This window comes from Rhagoletis pomonella, unplaced genomic scaffold (genome assembly GCF_013731165.1).
Source record: "Rhagoletis pomonella isolate Grant_MI unplaced genomic scaffold, Rhpom_1.0 Rhpom_scaffold_00006, whole genome shotgun sequence".
Classification (NCBI taxonomy): domain Eukaryota; kingdom Metazoa; phylum Arthropoda; class Insecta; order Diptera; family Tephritidae; genus Rhagoletis; species Rhagoletis pomonella.
The window spans coordinates 48,741,820-48,760,565 of record NW_023458560.1 but is presented as its reverse complement, the minus strand read 5'-3'; the positions used below and the strand labels follow the sequence as shown (position 1 = coordinate 48,760,565).

Genomic DNA, 18,746 nt, shown 5'->3' with positions numbered 1-18,746 from the left:
CTCAAGGCCAAGTAAATTCATTCATAAAAACAACCGCAGCACATCTCCCCGCAAATTCATCACCAACAAGCGCAACTTTGTCAATCCGACACAAAAATTCTAAAATCTTAAAATGAAGAAATCTCGGCCAGCCAAGTGAAAAGTGGCAATTATTTCTCTATAACCAGTAAAATAAGTTATCTCGAATCTTGGCAATTTTTGGTAATTTTTGACAAAACACTCTATTTCTCTGTTCCATACCAATATTTCAATCATTAACTAGTATTTTAAAGTGTCATTTTAATAAACATTAAATGAAAGTGTACGTTTTCTGCAGGAAAATACATTAATTTTTTTTTGATAAAATCAAAACTTCTAAAATCACAAACATATGTGGTTTTATCGGAAGTTCACAGATGTAACGTGGCAACTTAGCTCGTTTTCACATTTTTCGGTCCGAAATTGTAAAATTTTTTTTCCATGACGCGCCACGATTTTTGTACAGGTGGGTCAATGTGCCTTGAACACCATTTACATATATACAAAAAAATTATTTTATTTATTTTTTAATATTAAAAATGTCTATACTTCAAAGCGTTTATAAAAGTATATTTACATATATGCACGGACGATTTTTAATATATTTCATCCGTAAGCAAATCTTCAGTACCATAAAAGATTCAAACACATCAAAGTACAAGCAATGCAAAGTCCAAGCTAGTGCTACTCCACTGTACATGTGTATATGAATGTATGCATGTATGCGTGTAAAAAATGTCAATTCCTGTTGGTTTTTAACCCATTTTGCGGACATAGTTTTTTTGGTTTCAGCTGGTTCCAACTGTAAATGAAGCACAATTTTTATGGTTAATCTTGATGAAAGTTACATGTATCGTCGAGAACATGGTTACATGCAGAATTTTAAATTAATTAATATTCCTCTCCATATAAAATGTACGAGTATGGCTTTATTAAATGTAAACTTATGCGAAAACCTAAATATTTCGTCAACCGAGGGTTAATTTTGGTGGCGTCGTGGCAATTCGCAGAAATTTAATAATTTGTTTATGGTTGAAGACGGCGAGGGGAAGACGAAAGCAGAACAATCGTACATATTTATGCACATATTTACATTTATAAATGCACACATATTTATGCGTTTGTCTTCTTGGACGAATGAAAAATTACATATGTGTAGTGATTTAGAGATTGCCGTTTCAGTAATGTGCCGTGGCGTGTACGCTAGATGCGATGCAACTCTTTGGCGTCTCGCCGTTTGTCTTGGCTCAAATCCCGGACGGACCAAGTAACAAATTTTTTTTTTTTTTTTTTAATTGTCATATCCATATTCCATTTTAAATTTTACTATTAGCTTTGTTTAAAATAATATATGTAAATGGATATGCAGGTACAAACGCATGCATAATTTCACATAATCGCTCAAATTTGCCAAAAGTTACTGAAAGCTTTATTGTAAATATTCCTGTTTTTTGTTTAATATTTGCAATGTTTTTAAGTTAAACTTTTATGTTATTTTCGACGGGAATTGCGGTTTTATGCATATAGCAAGTGCAATTTGTAAAAAATAGCGCTAATTTTTTTTATTTGTTTGCAAACGGTCATGCGCATTTTATTCTACAAGAAATTCACTTTTATTTGGTAAAAAGTGCAAAAAGCCGTCAGCAATAAATAATCATTAAAAATCAACCGGATTTTTTAGCCGCTTAAAACTTGATCTTGTTCCACTAGAATTAAAAAACCGATCTATCTGCGTACTCAAAATTTTTCTAAAAACTCAGATTAAACAGGTCAAAATTTAGACGAGAATTCGTTGAATTTTTCTATGTTCTGAGTAAAGTTTGAAAGTTTGACTTGTATAGTTTTGATTAAAGCATGAACCACATTTTTATAAAAAGATAATAAAAAAAATTAATTGAAAAACATTGCAAATATTAAGCAAAAAACACCATGCACTTACTTTTGATTGCCAGAATATGTATGCATGTACATATGTGTGTAAACTTTATGCCAAACTATCATTATTTTAAATTGTATTTGCATCTTCATAAAAGGAGAACAAGATAAAAAATTTAACAAAAATTACAAATTAATGAAAATTATGTGAAGATTTACCATATTTTCGTTTATTTGCTCACAAAGAACATCACATTTCATGTTGTTCAACATTGTATTATGTTATCAACATAAATTCAACAGAATTTTTACATTCCGACTTGAACTTTTCTAACGCTGTTAATTTTTCGTCCGCGAATAGTTTCCACTTTCAGTTTGCACCTTCTCTATATATCTAAGTTCTCTGGCTTTAGTCACACCGGAAGTGACTTGGTTTAAAGTGCGTCTTACCACTCAGTGGGATCCAGGGTCGGCTCTCAGCTGTGCTAATACGAGTACTATAGAAAAACTTTTCAAAAGAACAATTTTATCGCTCGAAAGCAGCATAAAGCTTCAGATTCGCCAACATAGTTCCGAACACATACATACGGGGTATTCCACCGTCACCGGTGGGATATTTGTACAGTAAAAATGTTCTTTCTTTTATTTAATTTAATTATAAAGTACTAAACAACTCTACATTTTCATAAAGCGACCCATAATTCACTATTGTTTGAGATATTACCAAATAAAAAAGAAATTCAAACTTACCTTTATATTGGAAAAAATCTTAGTTATTTCTTCTGTCACGGGTGGGACAAAAAAAGAACCTGCTTTTTGGAGCAGATATATATTTTACGGAATCTCTGCGAATCCTTTTCACTTTTCTTCAGTTTGAACTTGATGTCTTATAATGAAGAGAAGAACCACGAATACTAACAAAGCAAAAACTACAACAAAAATTATTGCTTTATTATGAAAAAATCCGAAATTCATCTGTCGCGGGTGTGAAAAGTACGAATTTTTATATGAAAAGGTGTTTTTAGTGTAGTCCATATTAAAGATTACTTATTAGAACATATAAGAAGCCAAGTAGAGCAAGGCCGCATTTTTAACAAAATTACCGGAAAAATTTAGTCACACCCGTAGCTGTCACGTTTGGGACATTCTTCACTGTTGAATTATTCTTAACCAACTATGTGGAAAGGAAGTTGCAATTGTGGTAAACGTTTGCAATGAATGAATGAAACACAAGCTCAAGCTCTGTAATTTAATAACACCATTTAACTTTTTTTGTCACGGGTGGAACACGGCCAATACTGCTTAATAATAGCTCATAATATGGATAAAGCACTTACACAATTTAATATATAACACAATTTTGCTAAAAGCAAATGAGTTCTATGTATAAATTTTAAAAATGAAAATGAAAACAGTGAGAAATACATAGGTGCATAAGAATTAGGGTAACAGGAAGGGTAAGGAGATTTATTGAAATTTATTATCGATATTTATTGAAATATCATTATTTATACAGTTAATGATGTTTTCGGAATTTTCAAAATATATCAAGCTGTCGATATTTGAAGATTATATAAGTTTATCGAGTTGTCACTTCTTATCGAATTCATAGAGTTTTGCATATAGATGCATATAAACGCACAGTTATCCAAATTTATCGAAATTAGTCGAATTATAGAATTTAGTCGAGTTATCGGATTTTAGTGCTTTTGAAATTCATTGAATCATCGATATATGTGACCTGGTCTACGAAAAGGGAGCTTACGTGCGAAAACTAGTTTTCTGTGAAAAAGCTGTTAAAAGTAAGCAACTCGTTTCGTCAGTTTCTCATTATCTCGTTAATTGTTCTCCGCGCCGGACGTCCAGTAAGTGTTGTTGTTGGTCCAGTAAGTGTTGTTGTTGGTCGGAATATTATTATAGTTCATCGTGTAAGTTGCTAGTGTGGAACATTTAAAAAAGTAACACTGAAGAAGTGACGTTTACTGTTTCTGTTGATTATCGTCTTCGCATTTCGCATGAAATGAAACATGAGTGTTGATGAGGAGTTCAGTGCCGTATACGGACAATATTTCCATGAAAAGGATGATGAAAACGATGATGAAAACTATGAAAGAGCGATGATGATGAAGACGAAGTATGTGTATCTCAGGCAGAAGATGATACCGAACAAACTTTTGTTAAGATGGACCTGTATGTTGTTGATGTAAAGGAGGAGGAGCTGGTATCAAAATTTCTGTCAAAAGATTGTTGTAATAATGAATGCCATACACTGATTTTTTCTAGTGTATAATCATGTCTTTATAGCTTATAATTCAATGTATTTTGTTCATTACCAATAAATTATATTTTGTCGCATTTTTACTCTTCTTTCTCTACATTTTTAGTACACTTCTAAGCAAGTTAGGATTTTCTGCTTTTCACCACGTGAAAAAGCATCTCATCTTCCATCCGAATCAACCAAAAAGTGAAAATTGATTTTTTGACACCTAAGCCCCCTTTCCGTAGACCAGGTCACATATATCAAATTATCGAAATTTACAAACGACAAACTGGAATGTATCGGGTCAATTTCAAGGCCTGCCAAAGTACTCTAAGGACCTCCAAAAACATAAAAAATTGCAGGCACATTTTAGTTACAAAGCAGGCGATTTCCGGTAAGTAATTTTGTACCCTAGACGACGAGCTAAGTTAGAAAACCTCTTGAATCTCGACAGTAACTGGCACTCCTAATTTAATATTTCAATTAAATTTTTTAAAGAAGCTTAAAATTAGTTTAAAATGATTTACATGGGACTAAGCTATCAGAAATATTCAATATAACTACACTGAATAAAAATTCAGAAAAATTGCTGATTTAAAAGTAGCCAACCTTTTACAAATTCGCTTTATCAGACCTACTGAAAATTTGGTTTTCTTTGAGTGATTAATTTTCATTTAAACTCGAACAAACCACATTTTTACGTTTTTGCTAACAGAATTGTCTGCCGCCCTCTCAACCGACATAAATGTCTCGTACAAAATAACGGACCCGAAAGTGGCACAAGCCACGAATGGGCCTCGATAAATGGTACGAACAGCGCGCCGGCCGAGGCCCCAGTCACATCTGAGATGAGACGTACCTGTCTAACAACACCAACCAGACGCTCTTCTAGGCGTACCAAGTGGGGAGCAAAGCTCATACGCTCACCGGTGGTAAGATTGATCCCGTTGAAGCGAACCACCGGTGTACGCCCTAATGACAGCTTTACCTTGAGCAGCATACCGCCTTGTCCATCGAGATGTCCACTCTCATATGTCGCCTCCATCCATTGTCAATGTCAACTAGCTATTCTCCCTTACGCTCAATTTGGGTTCAAGGCATACGCACTGAAGCCACAATGCGACTCAAGCTGCTGGAGCAGGGAATCCATCATAAGGCTCCAAATGAATGGACCCCTGCGGACAGCCTCGATTCACCCCAACCTTGACAGTCTCTGCCACGACAACCATGGTGGCTCTTCGGTCAGAGAAATAACTCCGCCAGAGAGCTGTATCCGCGCACTCAAGCTGATGCAAGCGCTCAACGACTCTGTCCCATCGCAAGTAATCAAACGCTCCTTTAAACTCAACAAATATGCCAAGGACATACTGAACGCTGCACATTTATGAAAAAGCATCCTTTGTACTACGTCCTTTCCTGAAATCATACTGCCTATCCGACATGTTACTCCGCGTTAGCTCCTGAAGTCTCTCAACCATAACCCGCTGCAGCACTTTGCCAAGTACCGGAAGCAGGCTTATACCCCGGTAAAATCGAGGATCGCTCCTGATTTTATCGCGTGACTTCATTACCTTACAGTAAGTTTCTTACATATTTAGCTTTGCATTCCGTAATTATTACTTAACAAAAGCACCTAATAAGTAAGTAAGTAAGTTTCTTACATATTTAGCTTTGCATTCCGTAATTATTACTTAACAAAAGCACCTAATCATTATCAACTTCAATTTACTTACGCCAAATTACAGAGCGTATTGGTTCTTCCTCCATACAAAATTTATATTTTATTCTTCCTACTTACACAAAACCAACACCTCCACATCCTGTCCAACGGCATTCTACGACATTCTATCGTGGTAGATAACAAGTTAAAGCCAGCGGCCTTCTAGGGTTAGAATACACTTCCCCGCGTAAAGGCAGCGCTTAGCTTCATTGTTGGCATTATTTATTTATGGGAACGCATTTTTGCATGAACAGGCCCTCTAATACAGCAGCACACAAGCGGTCACAGCAGCCATACGAGTTTTATGGCAATAATGATACAATTTGCTACTTTGGCAAATAAATTGGTAAGCTTGGCCAACGAAACCATCATGTCACATCCGCTATGGAAGGCAGGTGCTAGATAAGACATAAAAACCAATGTATGTATGTACATTAGGGCGTGTAATTCTAAGCAAAACTTGCTAAAAGGGGTTTAATACAAATGAAAAAATGTACGAACAATTTTTTATTATTTATTTTTTCCCCTCTGTTAAAGTTTGAATTTTTTTCATAAAATATTTACACTAAAGATCTTGAAATTTTGAATCAAATATTAATTCGTAATGTATTTTCAATGTAATTCTCACTTAGATCTTAATGGTTCAAAAGTGTTGAAAGAATAGTAAAGTTTTTCTTCCGCCGATCGCCGCGACACTAATAATTGCACAGCCTTATTAATGACGTTAAGCAATACCTCCAGCTCCGTCAGAATTGGAAAGGACCTCTCCGAGCTGTTTGATACCAAACGAGGTTTCAGGCAGGACGACTCCCTTTCTGATGGTGTTATAATACTTATTTTATAAAACACCATTTTTTATTTAAAAAATTTTAAAATTTTTATATTAACAAGAGTTATAAAAAAAAGTTCCAAAGAGTACCGCGACCCATCTTCAATAGTTCGAAAATTCAACACCAATGTAAAAATATGAAGAACTCGTACCTCCGTTTCCCCTTCATTAAATAGAGCATGTTTTTCTTAGGTCGCATACTGGGACAAATCGAGAATTTAGGACAACAAATATGTTTAGTGCCTGACTTTTTTAAGCTTATTTTTTCACTGCCTCTCACTTTTGCTTATCTGTTTTTAAGTTACTCTAGCTTCTTTTTTTGGGATCATCTAATCTCACTGGTCATCATATAAACAATCAGAGCATACGCATCTCAGAAATCGCGTCGCATTTGACACTTATGCAAGTAAGTTCGAAAAAGTAGAGAACTTCGTTTAGTTGGGAACCAGCATTAACACCGATAATAATGTCAGCCTCGAAATCCAACACAGACTGAGTAGGCAATTCAGGAGTAAAGTGCTCTCTCGACGTACGAAAACCACACTCTATAAGTCACTCATCGTGCCCGTGCTGGTATATGGCGCAGAAGCATGGACAATGAAATCATCGGATGGGGCGGCTCTTGCAGTTTTCGGGGGTAAGATTTACGGATATTTGCGCGTTGGCGATAGCGATGGCAAATACCGCAGTCGATAAAACGAAAAGCTGTATGAGCTTTACAATGATATATGTACATTAGACTGCATCACCAAAAAAAGTTGCGGTTTTTCCGCCGGGATTACAAAATTTATTTTATTTTAAGACGTTCACCAAAATATTTCGGAAAAATATTACGATTTAAGTGAGCTGGACCGATTTGAAAATACCTCCAAAAATGTAATTTTTTATGAATACAAATAGTTACTTAAAGAACTTTTTGAAAAAAGTCCCCTCAGATGACAAAAGAGATTAGGCTTAAAAAATCTGCATAAAAATATTTAAAAATCTTTTAAACGGAATCGTAAGAATGAGATTTTTGATGCTGTTTTTTCCTTTTTTCAAAGATTGATTTACGAAAAACTTAAATAACTGGGCCAAAACTATTCTGATTTAGACTTATGGGATCTCAGTTGAAAGGTATTTTCACACTGTTTTTATTTCTGTCCAAAAAAAAGTCATTCGTGTCCCAATATTTTTTTTTCAAATACCAACACATCTTAATTCAACTTTGAATGACGTTCCTTCATCCTACCTTTCTCTTCCGTCCTTTGAATGAGTTTATTAGCAAAGAAATAAAAAGGTAGAGAAAATACCTTTCTAATGACATCTCCTAAGTCTAAATCGGAAGAGTTTAGGTTCAGTTATTCAAGTTTTTGTTATGCCAATATTTAAGAAAGTTAAAAAACAGCAACAAAAATCTCATCATTACGATTCCGTTCAAAATTTTTTTTATTTTTTTTTTAAATACTTTTCTGCAGATTTTTTAAGCTTCAGCCGTTTTGTCATTTGAGAGGATTTTTTCAAAAAAAAATCTTTAAGAAACTATTTTTATTCATTTTTGGAGGTATTTTCAAATCGGTCCAGCTCACTTAAATCTTAATATTTTTCCGAAATATTTTGGTGGACGTCTTAAAATATAATAGATTTTATAATTCCAATGGAAAAATAGTAGCAATTTTTTTTTGTATGGGGAGTGATGCAGTCTAATGTACATAGACATATTGCGGAGGCATAAAATACAGCGGCTACGCTGGCATGGTCATGTCTTCACTTGGCATTTTCAATAGGTGTCAGTTGGCACAGAAGAGAAATGACTGGCATGCTGGCCAAAATCGCTTAGTTGGTTACAGCAAAAAAGAGAAGAAGCTCAACTCATTTTACTTAAACTTACCTCACTTCACCTTAGCGAACTGGTCCCAAAATAGTCCTGATAATTCCGAAGCAGGTTTGAAAATAGTCCCGGAAATCCCGAAATAGCACCGAGTATACCTAAAATCCTGAAAATGTCGAAAATCCCAAAACAGTCCCGAGAATCCCGAAAATCATGAGAAGTTTGAAAGAGCCCCGAAAATACCGAAATAGTTCCGAAAATCCCGAATTAGTCCCGAAGTAGTCCCGAGAATCCCAAAAATCATAAGTAGATACACAGAAGACTACTTCTACGAAGATCTAGAAATATTTCTGAAATGTAGTCCTGAAAATCCTAAAACTGACGAAGTAATCTCGAATATCCTGAAAATGCCGAAAAATGTCTCCCTAAATTTTATTGCATAATTTTGTCTGAAGTTAATTCTTGCATAAAACTGCTTGAAAGGCGAGTAACTTCTCACAAAAAAATAGGAGCCTTTAAAATGAACTTTAACTACCAGGCATTGATGAATCTAAATGTTTGGGTCTTCGTTGAGGCCTTAATAAATTACTTAAAACTGTTCCCCAGTGTGGTGAGTTATTTTCGACTCAAAAATACTCGTACCAGGTAAATTTTAAATTGCTTGGCTGAGCTGTAATGAATCCCAGTGATGCGTGAGCGTGGCAGCTTAGCAGCGATTTCACTTTTAACTTGTAAAAGCTGTGCGACTAAAGAAAAAGTAGTGGGGCACTTATTTCATATGAACTTGCAATTCGGCTTCAGCAGAAAGAAACCAGATGCACTATAATTTTTTAAATTGCTTTAAGATTCGAGTCGAATAGAAAGATGCCTGTTCTATAACTATATAAGCGTGATCGTGGTAATAGATCTTCGATATGATACATATTGAAAATATGTACTTAAAAATTGGGTCTGAAATGTAAAAAAAAGAAATATAAAGAAAATATCTAAATTTTGCAATAAAACAAACTTTAAACTCGGAAGTTCCAATTTTTTTGGATTTTCCAAAAATAAAAAAATAAAAATTAAATTTTTTTTGGTTTTTCCGTAAAGATTTACAAAAGCTTTTCTAAACGATGTAAAACTTTTTCTAATTATTTTTTTATTCTAAAAAAAAAATTTTTAAAAAATTTTCCAAAAAAAAATTTTCAATTCAATAAGTTTATAATAGTTCGAAATTTTAATACATAAATACTAGATACACTTTCATCTGCCATAATATTAAAAGAAAAATATTTATTCACTGAAATAATATTTTAATTTTGCTTTATGATTAATTGCATACAAACGTACCCACTTGCATGACCTAAATTAACATGGCGCTCAAAAATTCCAGTTCATATGTAAGGGACCTTCACCTAAACAGGTTTAGAATTTAACCGAATCAACAGAAAAGTCTTGCATAAAATCTACGAGAATCAACAAAAAAAAAACAGAACGTCGACACTAAAAACTAGGTTACTACCGGTCGAACTCATTTCGTACACACTCACTTTCTTCATTGATCGAAATTTACAACTCGGCAAAATTATAGCGCAAGCAAAAAAAATCCAATGCGTTGCTGAAGAATTTTCGCTAACCTCAGCAAAAACTGCTGCACCAGCAATCAAGCGCAAAGCATTAAATAATATAATAATAAGAATAAGCAAAATAACATTTAGTATAAAAGGCACACCGCTGGCTAACATAAATCATCAGTTCACTTCTGCAGCTTCATAGTTCCAGTTATTACAAGAACCAACAAACCACAACCAATCTCACCATGAAATTCTTCGTAGCTATTGCTTTGTTCGCCACCATCTTCAGCGTTGTCTTGGCCGCACCATCCAGCAGCGGTAGCTCCGCTTCGGCCGACCAAGATGCCAAGGCGGAACAGAATGTGCAAGCGGTTAACGTGCAGGCCTTACACGACTTGAGCCGCTATCGTAAATCAGCCTACGGTGCCGCTCCCAGCATTCCAGCACCTCCTTGCCCCAAGAACTATCTCTTCAGCTGTCAACCTCACTTGGCTCCAGTCGCTTGCTCCGCTCCAGCTCCAGCCCCAGCATCATACGGTTCAGCCGGTGCTTACACCGCACCCGTCCCAGCTTATGTTTATTGAGAGACTTATTGATTCCAATGCAATCGTTAATGGACCAGGACTACAAGGACTTCGTGCGGATATGAGTTATAGCTGAGCGCTGTTTGTTATTTATAAATAAAAATAATAATAAAAAATAAATAAAACTTTTGAGCTAAATTTGCGACTTTTAATTGACTTACTGTAGTGAAAAGATTAATAGGAATTTTGTGTTGGGATGCAGAAAAAAATGCTCGTTAGTCTAGTCCAAAGTTAAGTGGTAGAACAATGTTTTGAATTGTGGCTTCCTTAAAATTGCTCATTCTGCTTGAGAACTCGAAAAAAAAATTAAGTATTTTGCAATTAAAGCAAGTTTTTCATTAACAACTCTAAGGAAAAAATAGTATACCTTAATGGTTTGGCCTTTTAGAGCATATTTTGGGCCCAAAGTTCAAAATACCTCTTTTAATTGCATTTTAAATTTTCTAGCTTTTTTCTAGGGTGAGCTGTCAATTACTACTAACGGGCTCCAAGAGTTTGAAAATCTGCACTAATTTCAGCTACACTCTTCATAAATTATTTAAAATTGAGGAAGGTGCACTGGACTGACCCGGTTTTTTAGGGAGGATTTTCAGAACTCACTTGCTGCGTCATTTAAGAGCGAAATACACCACACAAGCGGCTTGTCAAACATTCTTCAAACCTACTTTTCCCATTTCGCCATACACCATGCAAACATGACTCGTTCAAGCAAAGAATTTTAGTTTTCTTCCAGTTCGCAATGCTAAATATTATGGTTTTCTTTCATTTTCCTCTCTTACGTCCTTACTCGGTGAAAATTTCGTTGCGAATGAGGCGATTTTGCTATACACAACGCAAGCGGTTTGATCAAACATCAACATGGCGGCCAGAAAATCAAAAAATTTTGATTTTTGCTCAAATTTCCCTCAAGCGGTTTGTCAAACCTTCAAACACCCCCATACACAGCACAAATGGCTTGAAGCAAAGGGAAATTTCGCTTGGTTTGTCAAACCGCTTGTGTGGTGTATTTCGCTCTTTAGAAGTCGTTCCAAGCAAAGCATTATTGACGTGGTGGTTAGCCCTTCGTGCCAGTTTTAATAAGGTTTTTCAGCATCGCACAGTGGTTCAAAACTGAACTTTAATGTTCATAATTCACTGGAGCCTGAATTTTTCCAGCAATTTGATAAATTATATATGTACACAAATATATTTTCTTTATAAAATTTTCCCAGTAGATCTGGAATACTCAAAATCCAACTGCTACCTTCCATCACCTGCTAAAACTTGTCAAATTTTTAATTGCAAATTCTCGGTAAGGAATAAGCGAGTGAACAAAGAGTTAACAATAGTAGGAATTACCCAAATATGAAGAAATACATTCAGCCTACGCCTATAGCCAATTCGAAAGGCTAAGCAGGAATTGTTTACTTTGCAAAGTGTTCAAGTAGTGCCCATTCCCAAGGTAGACAAGAGAGGACATACGCTGCCTAAGGACTTCAGACCTATAAGTCTCTCGTGTAGGTTCATATGATATATGGAATGCTTCAAAGAGCACAGAGTTCTTGAACAGCGAACTGTGTTCTCAACGTAAATCCCTCGAAGACTAAACTACTATTCCTAATTTCAACCTACCTGCCTTGAAGGGACATACTCTTTCTCTTTGCTGTTGTTCTAAGTATTTATGGGTCATTCTTACACCGAAATTTATGGAAAATGAACACAGAACACCGAGTTAAAAAGACCTACTATAGCGCGCTGTATTCTGGCAAGAAAATGCTACGTTAATACAGTTCACTGATTTAGTGGGAAGCTGTAGAGAAGAACTATATACACTAGAGTGCTCCAAAATAAAGGAAAGTCAGAATTTTAATGTTCTCACCCCCTAAGATTGTTCTACACTGAAAACAAATATACCCCTATATTTTTAGTTTGAAATCAAAAAATATTTAGAGGTCACTCAACGCGCTAAAAATTTTCCAAGTATTTTATATGAGAAAAAACAACTATTCGTATAAATGGTATAGAATTCTTCAAAATCTAAATTTTTCGATCTTAATGATCTGGTTCTCTTCAGGAGACTTCCAATAATAATACCCAATTGGTTTTTTAACCATTTTTTAATACTAAAGATTTTTTATTAGTCGTCCCATTGCATTTTCTAGGGTTTTTGACATTTTTTGGCGTTCGTTTAAAATAAAGTTAAATAGTTAAATTAGTTTTTCGAAAAAAGTTGCCACCTGTTAAAAAATTTAACTTAAATTACTCCATAATCAGTGCCAACAGATCCGTACCGTCTGTTCGATTTTCAAAAGTAAGGTATCAAATTACAGGGTTTGAGCTTTAGATGTCCAACAATGTTTTACGTTTTCCAAAAGAGTTGCCACCTGTTTGAAAAGTCGAATTTAATTTACACGAGTTATATATGAAATATAATAAATATGGGTACCAAACGAAAGAGTGTGAAGTTTCCACATTTGGAATGTTTCAAGAGGGTTGCCACGTGTTTAAATAGTTACATCAAGTTACTTAATAAAGTGGTTGAATTATTATAAGATGGCTATCAATCAAAATGGGATTGAAAAGACTTTATTTCGGAAATATACACCCAAAAAAAAACTTCTACTAATTGAAGAAAAACAGCAATCAAAATGAAGAAAAATGGGAACGAAACAGCACTAAAGAAGTTGTATCCTCTTTTCATGCCCAACATTTCTTCAAAATGATAGATTACATCCACGGTCCCATATTTTCGTATACATTTTTACACATTCCAAAGAAAAATTACGCATTCGGGAGAATTTTTTACTCATTCGGTAGAATTTTCGACCTTAATGTAAGGAAAGTTTTTCTTTGATCCAGAGATGGATTTTTGGGTCAGTGTATTTAAAAGGGTTGACACGTGTTTAAAAAATCAAATTCAATTTGAATTAAGGCAATTAGGTAATTGGAATGCATACATATGTATCACAATATGGGTGTCATACGAAAGAAGTTTAAGAAGGTTTTAGTTTGAAAATATTTGAAGAGGGTTGCCACCTGTTTTAAAAGTTGAAATTAGTAAAATAATATATAGGTTATGCGAAATGTTAAAAAAAAGATGTCAAACGAAAGAGTGCTTAAGAAATTTTTAGTTTAAACACTCAGAATATTTTGAGAGGTTTCAAAAGAGTTGCCATGTGTTTAAGAAATGAAATTTTACCTATTTAATAAGATGAATGAACTATCAAAATATGGGTATCAATTGAAGTGGGGTGGTAAGGGCTCAATTTCTGATCTTTGTTTAGGAGGTTTAAAAATTAAATTCAAATTAATTCATCAGGTATTTGAAATATGTAACACAATGCAGACGAAAGAGATGAAAGAAGACTTTAGTTTGAAAAACCTTTGGAAAAGCATTCCACCTGTTTGAAAAGTCGAATTTAGCTAACTTATACACAAGTTTTATGAAAATCAATATGTGAGTATCAATAAAAGGAGATTTTTAAAGCTTTAGTTTCGAAATGTCTTTGATTCCGCTTGCCATCTTTACGTACATATACATACATATATTGTACGGGAACGGGTTTTTGTGAAGGTCATTAGATTTGCACCATTCTTTCGATTCAAAATTGAGAGGTCAAATTAAAACCCTTGGCCTGTAGATAAGGTTTTATTTTTTAAAGTTATAGCCTTTTTTCGGTACAGGGTTGATTTAAAATTTGATGAAATGAAAAAATAACAGCATGCGAGTCTCTTTATGGCACTCCGCACTCATAACTCTGACTAACATTTGGAAAATTTTTTAGGTTTTTAAATTAAATTTTCGGCGTTTTAACGGCCTCCACGTTGACTAGTCATAAAATAACACTAAAATTTGTGAATCGGCAACAAAAATCTGTGGCGAAAGCTGGTGAATATGTTTATTATGATAAGACAGGTTTGCCAATCTACTGTTTTGTATGAACTATTTTTTGACAGCAGCAAATTTTGGACAGCCGCGGATTTATGCAAAATAGATTATTATAAATAAATTGAACCGAATAATTTAAGATAATTTCTACCATTGTTGATTTGAGCTTTTAATCAATATAATTTCAAGCAATTAAAGCTTTTGAAACATTAAACAAATGACGAAATCTTTTTAATAAAGCTTTCTTTCAAATTTGTCGTTTGTCGTCTTTTAACCGAAATTTTATTTCTTCCAGGAGCGACCACCACAAAATAGCAGCCGCCCTTTAAATGTAAAATTGCAAAACCTACCAACGTGACCAACTAACAACGGTAACGATTTTTCGGCAGTAAAATTCGATGATTATAAAATTATCGCTAACGTGCAGTATAGTCCTCTCATTAGTCCTTTGATGGTCAACTAAAAAAATCAAAGCAGCCTAACATCAATTTAACTATCTCCGAAAAAATGGTCTTGATCTGTGCGCTACACTTCACTCAAATAAATATATATGTACCTACATTTGTAGATACCAAATAATGCCAAACTAACGAGGAGCGAGGACAAAATTTCATTACCTACATTTTTTTCCAACAAAGCCTGCACTTCTCATTTTTTTAATTCAATTTCGTTAATTTATAAACAATTTCATTTGCCAACTTTCGAGTTCTGGCAGCAAATTGCTTGTGACACTAAAGCCCAACAACAAATGGAAAAGTAAAAAGTGCAAGCAACAACAATAAAAGCGACCTCAGTTGGAATAATGTAATAAAAAGTAAAAAAAAAACAGCTATACACAAAGAAGAAGAAGAAGAATAATAAAAACCTAAAAGAGAAACACATAAAACCAACAACAGTGATAAAGTGGTACAGTAGACGCTCACAAATTAGAACCACTTTGTTTTTAGGGTGATTCTAATTTCTGAAAAATTCTAATTCCTGGACGTTTTTTTATTTCAATAAAACCTTAAAATTTAAGTCAATTTGCATTGAAAAACTACAATGAAATTTTGTCTTACTAAATTTTATTCATAAAAACGAGAAAACATAAGGTAACAATCCAATATACATATATGTATTTATGCGCTAAGTCAAAAAAAGGTCCAAAAAACAAAAACTCCAATTACAGTAAATATATTTTTTTTTATCAAAAATACATAATAGATCGATAAATATACATTAAAACAGCCAAAAATTAATCAAAAACTTCGTAACTAATTTGCAGGCATGTAGTCTGTTATTGCTGTTTGCTTCTTCCTTTTATTTGTTTCTGCAATAACAATCTCATTGCGAAGAGCTAGCAGATTGCTTGTGTGCTTTGCGGAAAACGATTCACTATAAGTACATCATTTTATTAAATTATTGACGCTTTCAATGGCTGTAGAAGTAGAGACAACTGGTAAGACCTCCCGGTCATCAAATTCGCTGCTACCTCGCAGGGTCGTCATCAAGCACATCATTGTTCCATATTTCAATTTCTGGTATGCTAATGTTATTAGTTGGCTCTATTTCTGTTAAAAGTGCTTGAGCTGCCTGAAGAGCTCCATTGCAGTCTTGATCTTTTTGCAGTAGCTGTGCTAGTGGCACATCATCGTCATCACTTTCATACTGATCAGAGTCCCAGTTGTTCAACTTTGACCAGGACTTTTTTATTACTCTTTCTGGAACATCATACCAAGTTTGCTTTAATAGCATGATTGCATTTCGAATTGAAAAGGATTTCAAGCGAACCTTGAGGTCACCTCCTTCAGCAATTAATTGAGAAAGAAGCATACTTCTGTAGTTTAGCTTGGTTAACTTAATAGGATTCTGATCCATTGGTTGTAAAGTTGCTGTTACATTTGGTGGAAAGAAAAATGCAATTATATTTCCATCGTCGCTTTGAAGTTTCTCAATTGGTGCATGAGCAGAGCAGTTGTCAATTAGCAAAATTGCCTTCGGAGGCAAATTATTTTCCTGAGAGAAACGAATCACCTGTGAATTGAAAATATTTTGGAATTACTGAACCTAAAAACAAAGTTTTTTCTTACCTCATGAATAAATATCTTGTGAAACCAATCATGAAAAATCCGAGATGTCATCCAAGCATTTTTTGAAAAGTTGTAATGGAGTGGATTATTGAATCCTTGGAAACTTCTTGGTTTTTTTGCTTTTTCAATTACTAATGGCATTAATTTATGTGATCCATCAGCATTTACACCAAGTAACACTGAAATTCGTTCCTTCTGGATTTTATACCCGGGGGCGGTTTTCTCGAAAAGAGAGACGTATGTTTTGTCAGGTAAACAACGGTAAAATAATCCGGTTTCATCTACATTATATATTTGTGACTCCATTAGCCCCATCTCATCGACTTTTGCACGAAATCTGTGAATAAACGGGGTGACTGAAGCAACATCACTAGAGAGAATCTCGCCACAAATTTTTAAAAAACGTATTCCGTGTCGTTTTTTAAAATTGCTAAACCATCCATCACTTGCGCTAAATGTACTTTCATCTTTATCGGGATATTCCACTTTGAATATTTGTTTGGCTTTCTCCTTTAGTATTGGCCCAGTTAATGTACACTTTTTTTCGCGTTGATTTAAAAACCACTTATAAAGTCTTGCTTCCATTTTTGGATATTCAGCGATATGCAATGATTTTTTGTTAGCCTTATGATAGGTATTAGAAACAGCGCTTAAAATTGATGATTTCATAGATTTGATATAGGTGATTGCAGATGGCGCCACATCAAATTCTAGGGCTAACCGCTTCCCTTGAATACCTTGGTCAAGCTTTTCCAAGATCTGCACTTTGGTTTCCAAAGACAAAGTATTTTTCTTACGTTTATTTGGCATTTCAACGAACGACTTTTACTTTTAAGCAAACAATGCCGAAACACGTGCACGCGAATCGAATTTCAAACAAAAACTAACAAAAACTGTACAGATAGCGACGAAAATCCAACGACTACCGAGCGTAACATGAATAAATTGGGGATTCCCCTTTTTATATCTATTTTGCAACAAAAAAACAAAATACGCTCTGAAATTAGAATTTTCGATTCTAATTTCAGAGCGTGTAATGTATTCAAAAAGTTGATTCTAATTTCTGGAAATTCTAATAACTAAGAGTTCTAATTTGTGAGCGTCTACTGTAGTAGGCTAACTGAGCAACCAGCAGAAAAAGGAGGAGCAAATGAATGAAGTGTCGAGTAGGTACAGGGTTGCCACTTTGGTAAATTGTTACCAAAATTGGTAGAAAAAATTTGGGTTGGTAAAAAGGTAAATTTCTTCTCATTTTGGTAGATTTTTGTTGAAGTATTTTGTTTGAAAAACAATTAAAACTTTTCGTTCCCACTTTATTTTTCGTAGTTATCTTTATATGTATATAAATTTCTTTCCGAAAGTGTAGTCTACTTTATTGCGTTTATTTTCGAACGCTTTAATGCACACATTTATAGACAAATGCACTCCACTCCACTTAAAATTCATTTTACTTGAATCCTGAGGAGCTTTTGATTGCCTAAATATTTTTAATGAGTCTTTAAACAAAAGAAAAAATGGGCGGGTATGTAATTACCAGGGAACGGATTTTTAGGACCTAAAAACCTATAAAAAAGGCAAAATAAAATAAAGAAATAGGCTGGAAAAGGCAAAATAAAATAGCGAAAAAGGCAGGAAAAGGCACTAGGTATTACAAAAAAAGCAAAATAAGACACTAAAAAGACAAAAAATACGAAGAACAATCAAAAAATACATTTATTTTCGAAATGTTTATATTACAAGTAAAAAGAGAAAAACTGTGAATTAGTTTCATTATATGAAAAATTTGTACTTTGAATCTTCGACTATTTTATCCTTTCGAGTTTCTAACTCATAAAACTTTAATCTGTATAGTTGTAGTAACATTGAACCACAAAATGCATTTTGAAGTTTTCTGGCAGCATTTACATTCGATTTTCGCGAAGAAAAGCCTTGAATGTACTAAATGTGCGCTCGACGGAAGTTGATAAAAGTGGAGCCCAACTTAAAACGTTTGAAATGTTCATATTATCAGGAATAAGGGCGTTTTCCTCGCCCTTTACAATTTTATCCACTCCCCTTATTGTCTCCAAGCCTTCGTTAGCTGAGAAAACGGCTTTAAACACCAATTTTTCAAAAGGTCCCTGCGCTTCTATAAGCCGCATGGGCATGTGTATATTT

At 34.3% G+C, this 18,746-nt stretch overlaps 2 protein-coding genes across 5 annotated transcripts in view; both read left to right on the top strand.

Annotated features, from left to right (window-relative positions):
• The window catches only part of LOC118740857, a 534,289-nt gene that overhangs the window by 23,268 nt on the left and 492,275 nt on the right, over window positions 1–18,746 (top strand). The gene's annotated exons all lie outside the window — the stretch shown is intronic.
• On the top strand, window positions 10,314–10,652 carry LOC118740878 (vitelline membrane protein Vm26Aa-like). The gene has a single exon (XM_036472613.1). It carries the CDS (start codon window positions 10,314–10,316, stop codon window positions 10,650–10,652), a length of 339 nt encoding a protein of 112 aa, XP_036328506.1.

Bases quoted from the DNA above. Each gene is read 5' to 3' on its own strand.
- LOC118740878 (XM_036472613.1), top strand. From the start codon at position 10,314: ATGAAATTCTTCGTAGCTATTGCTTTGTTCGCCACCATCTTCAGCGTT.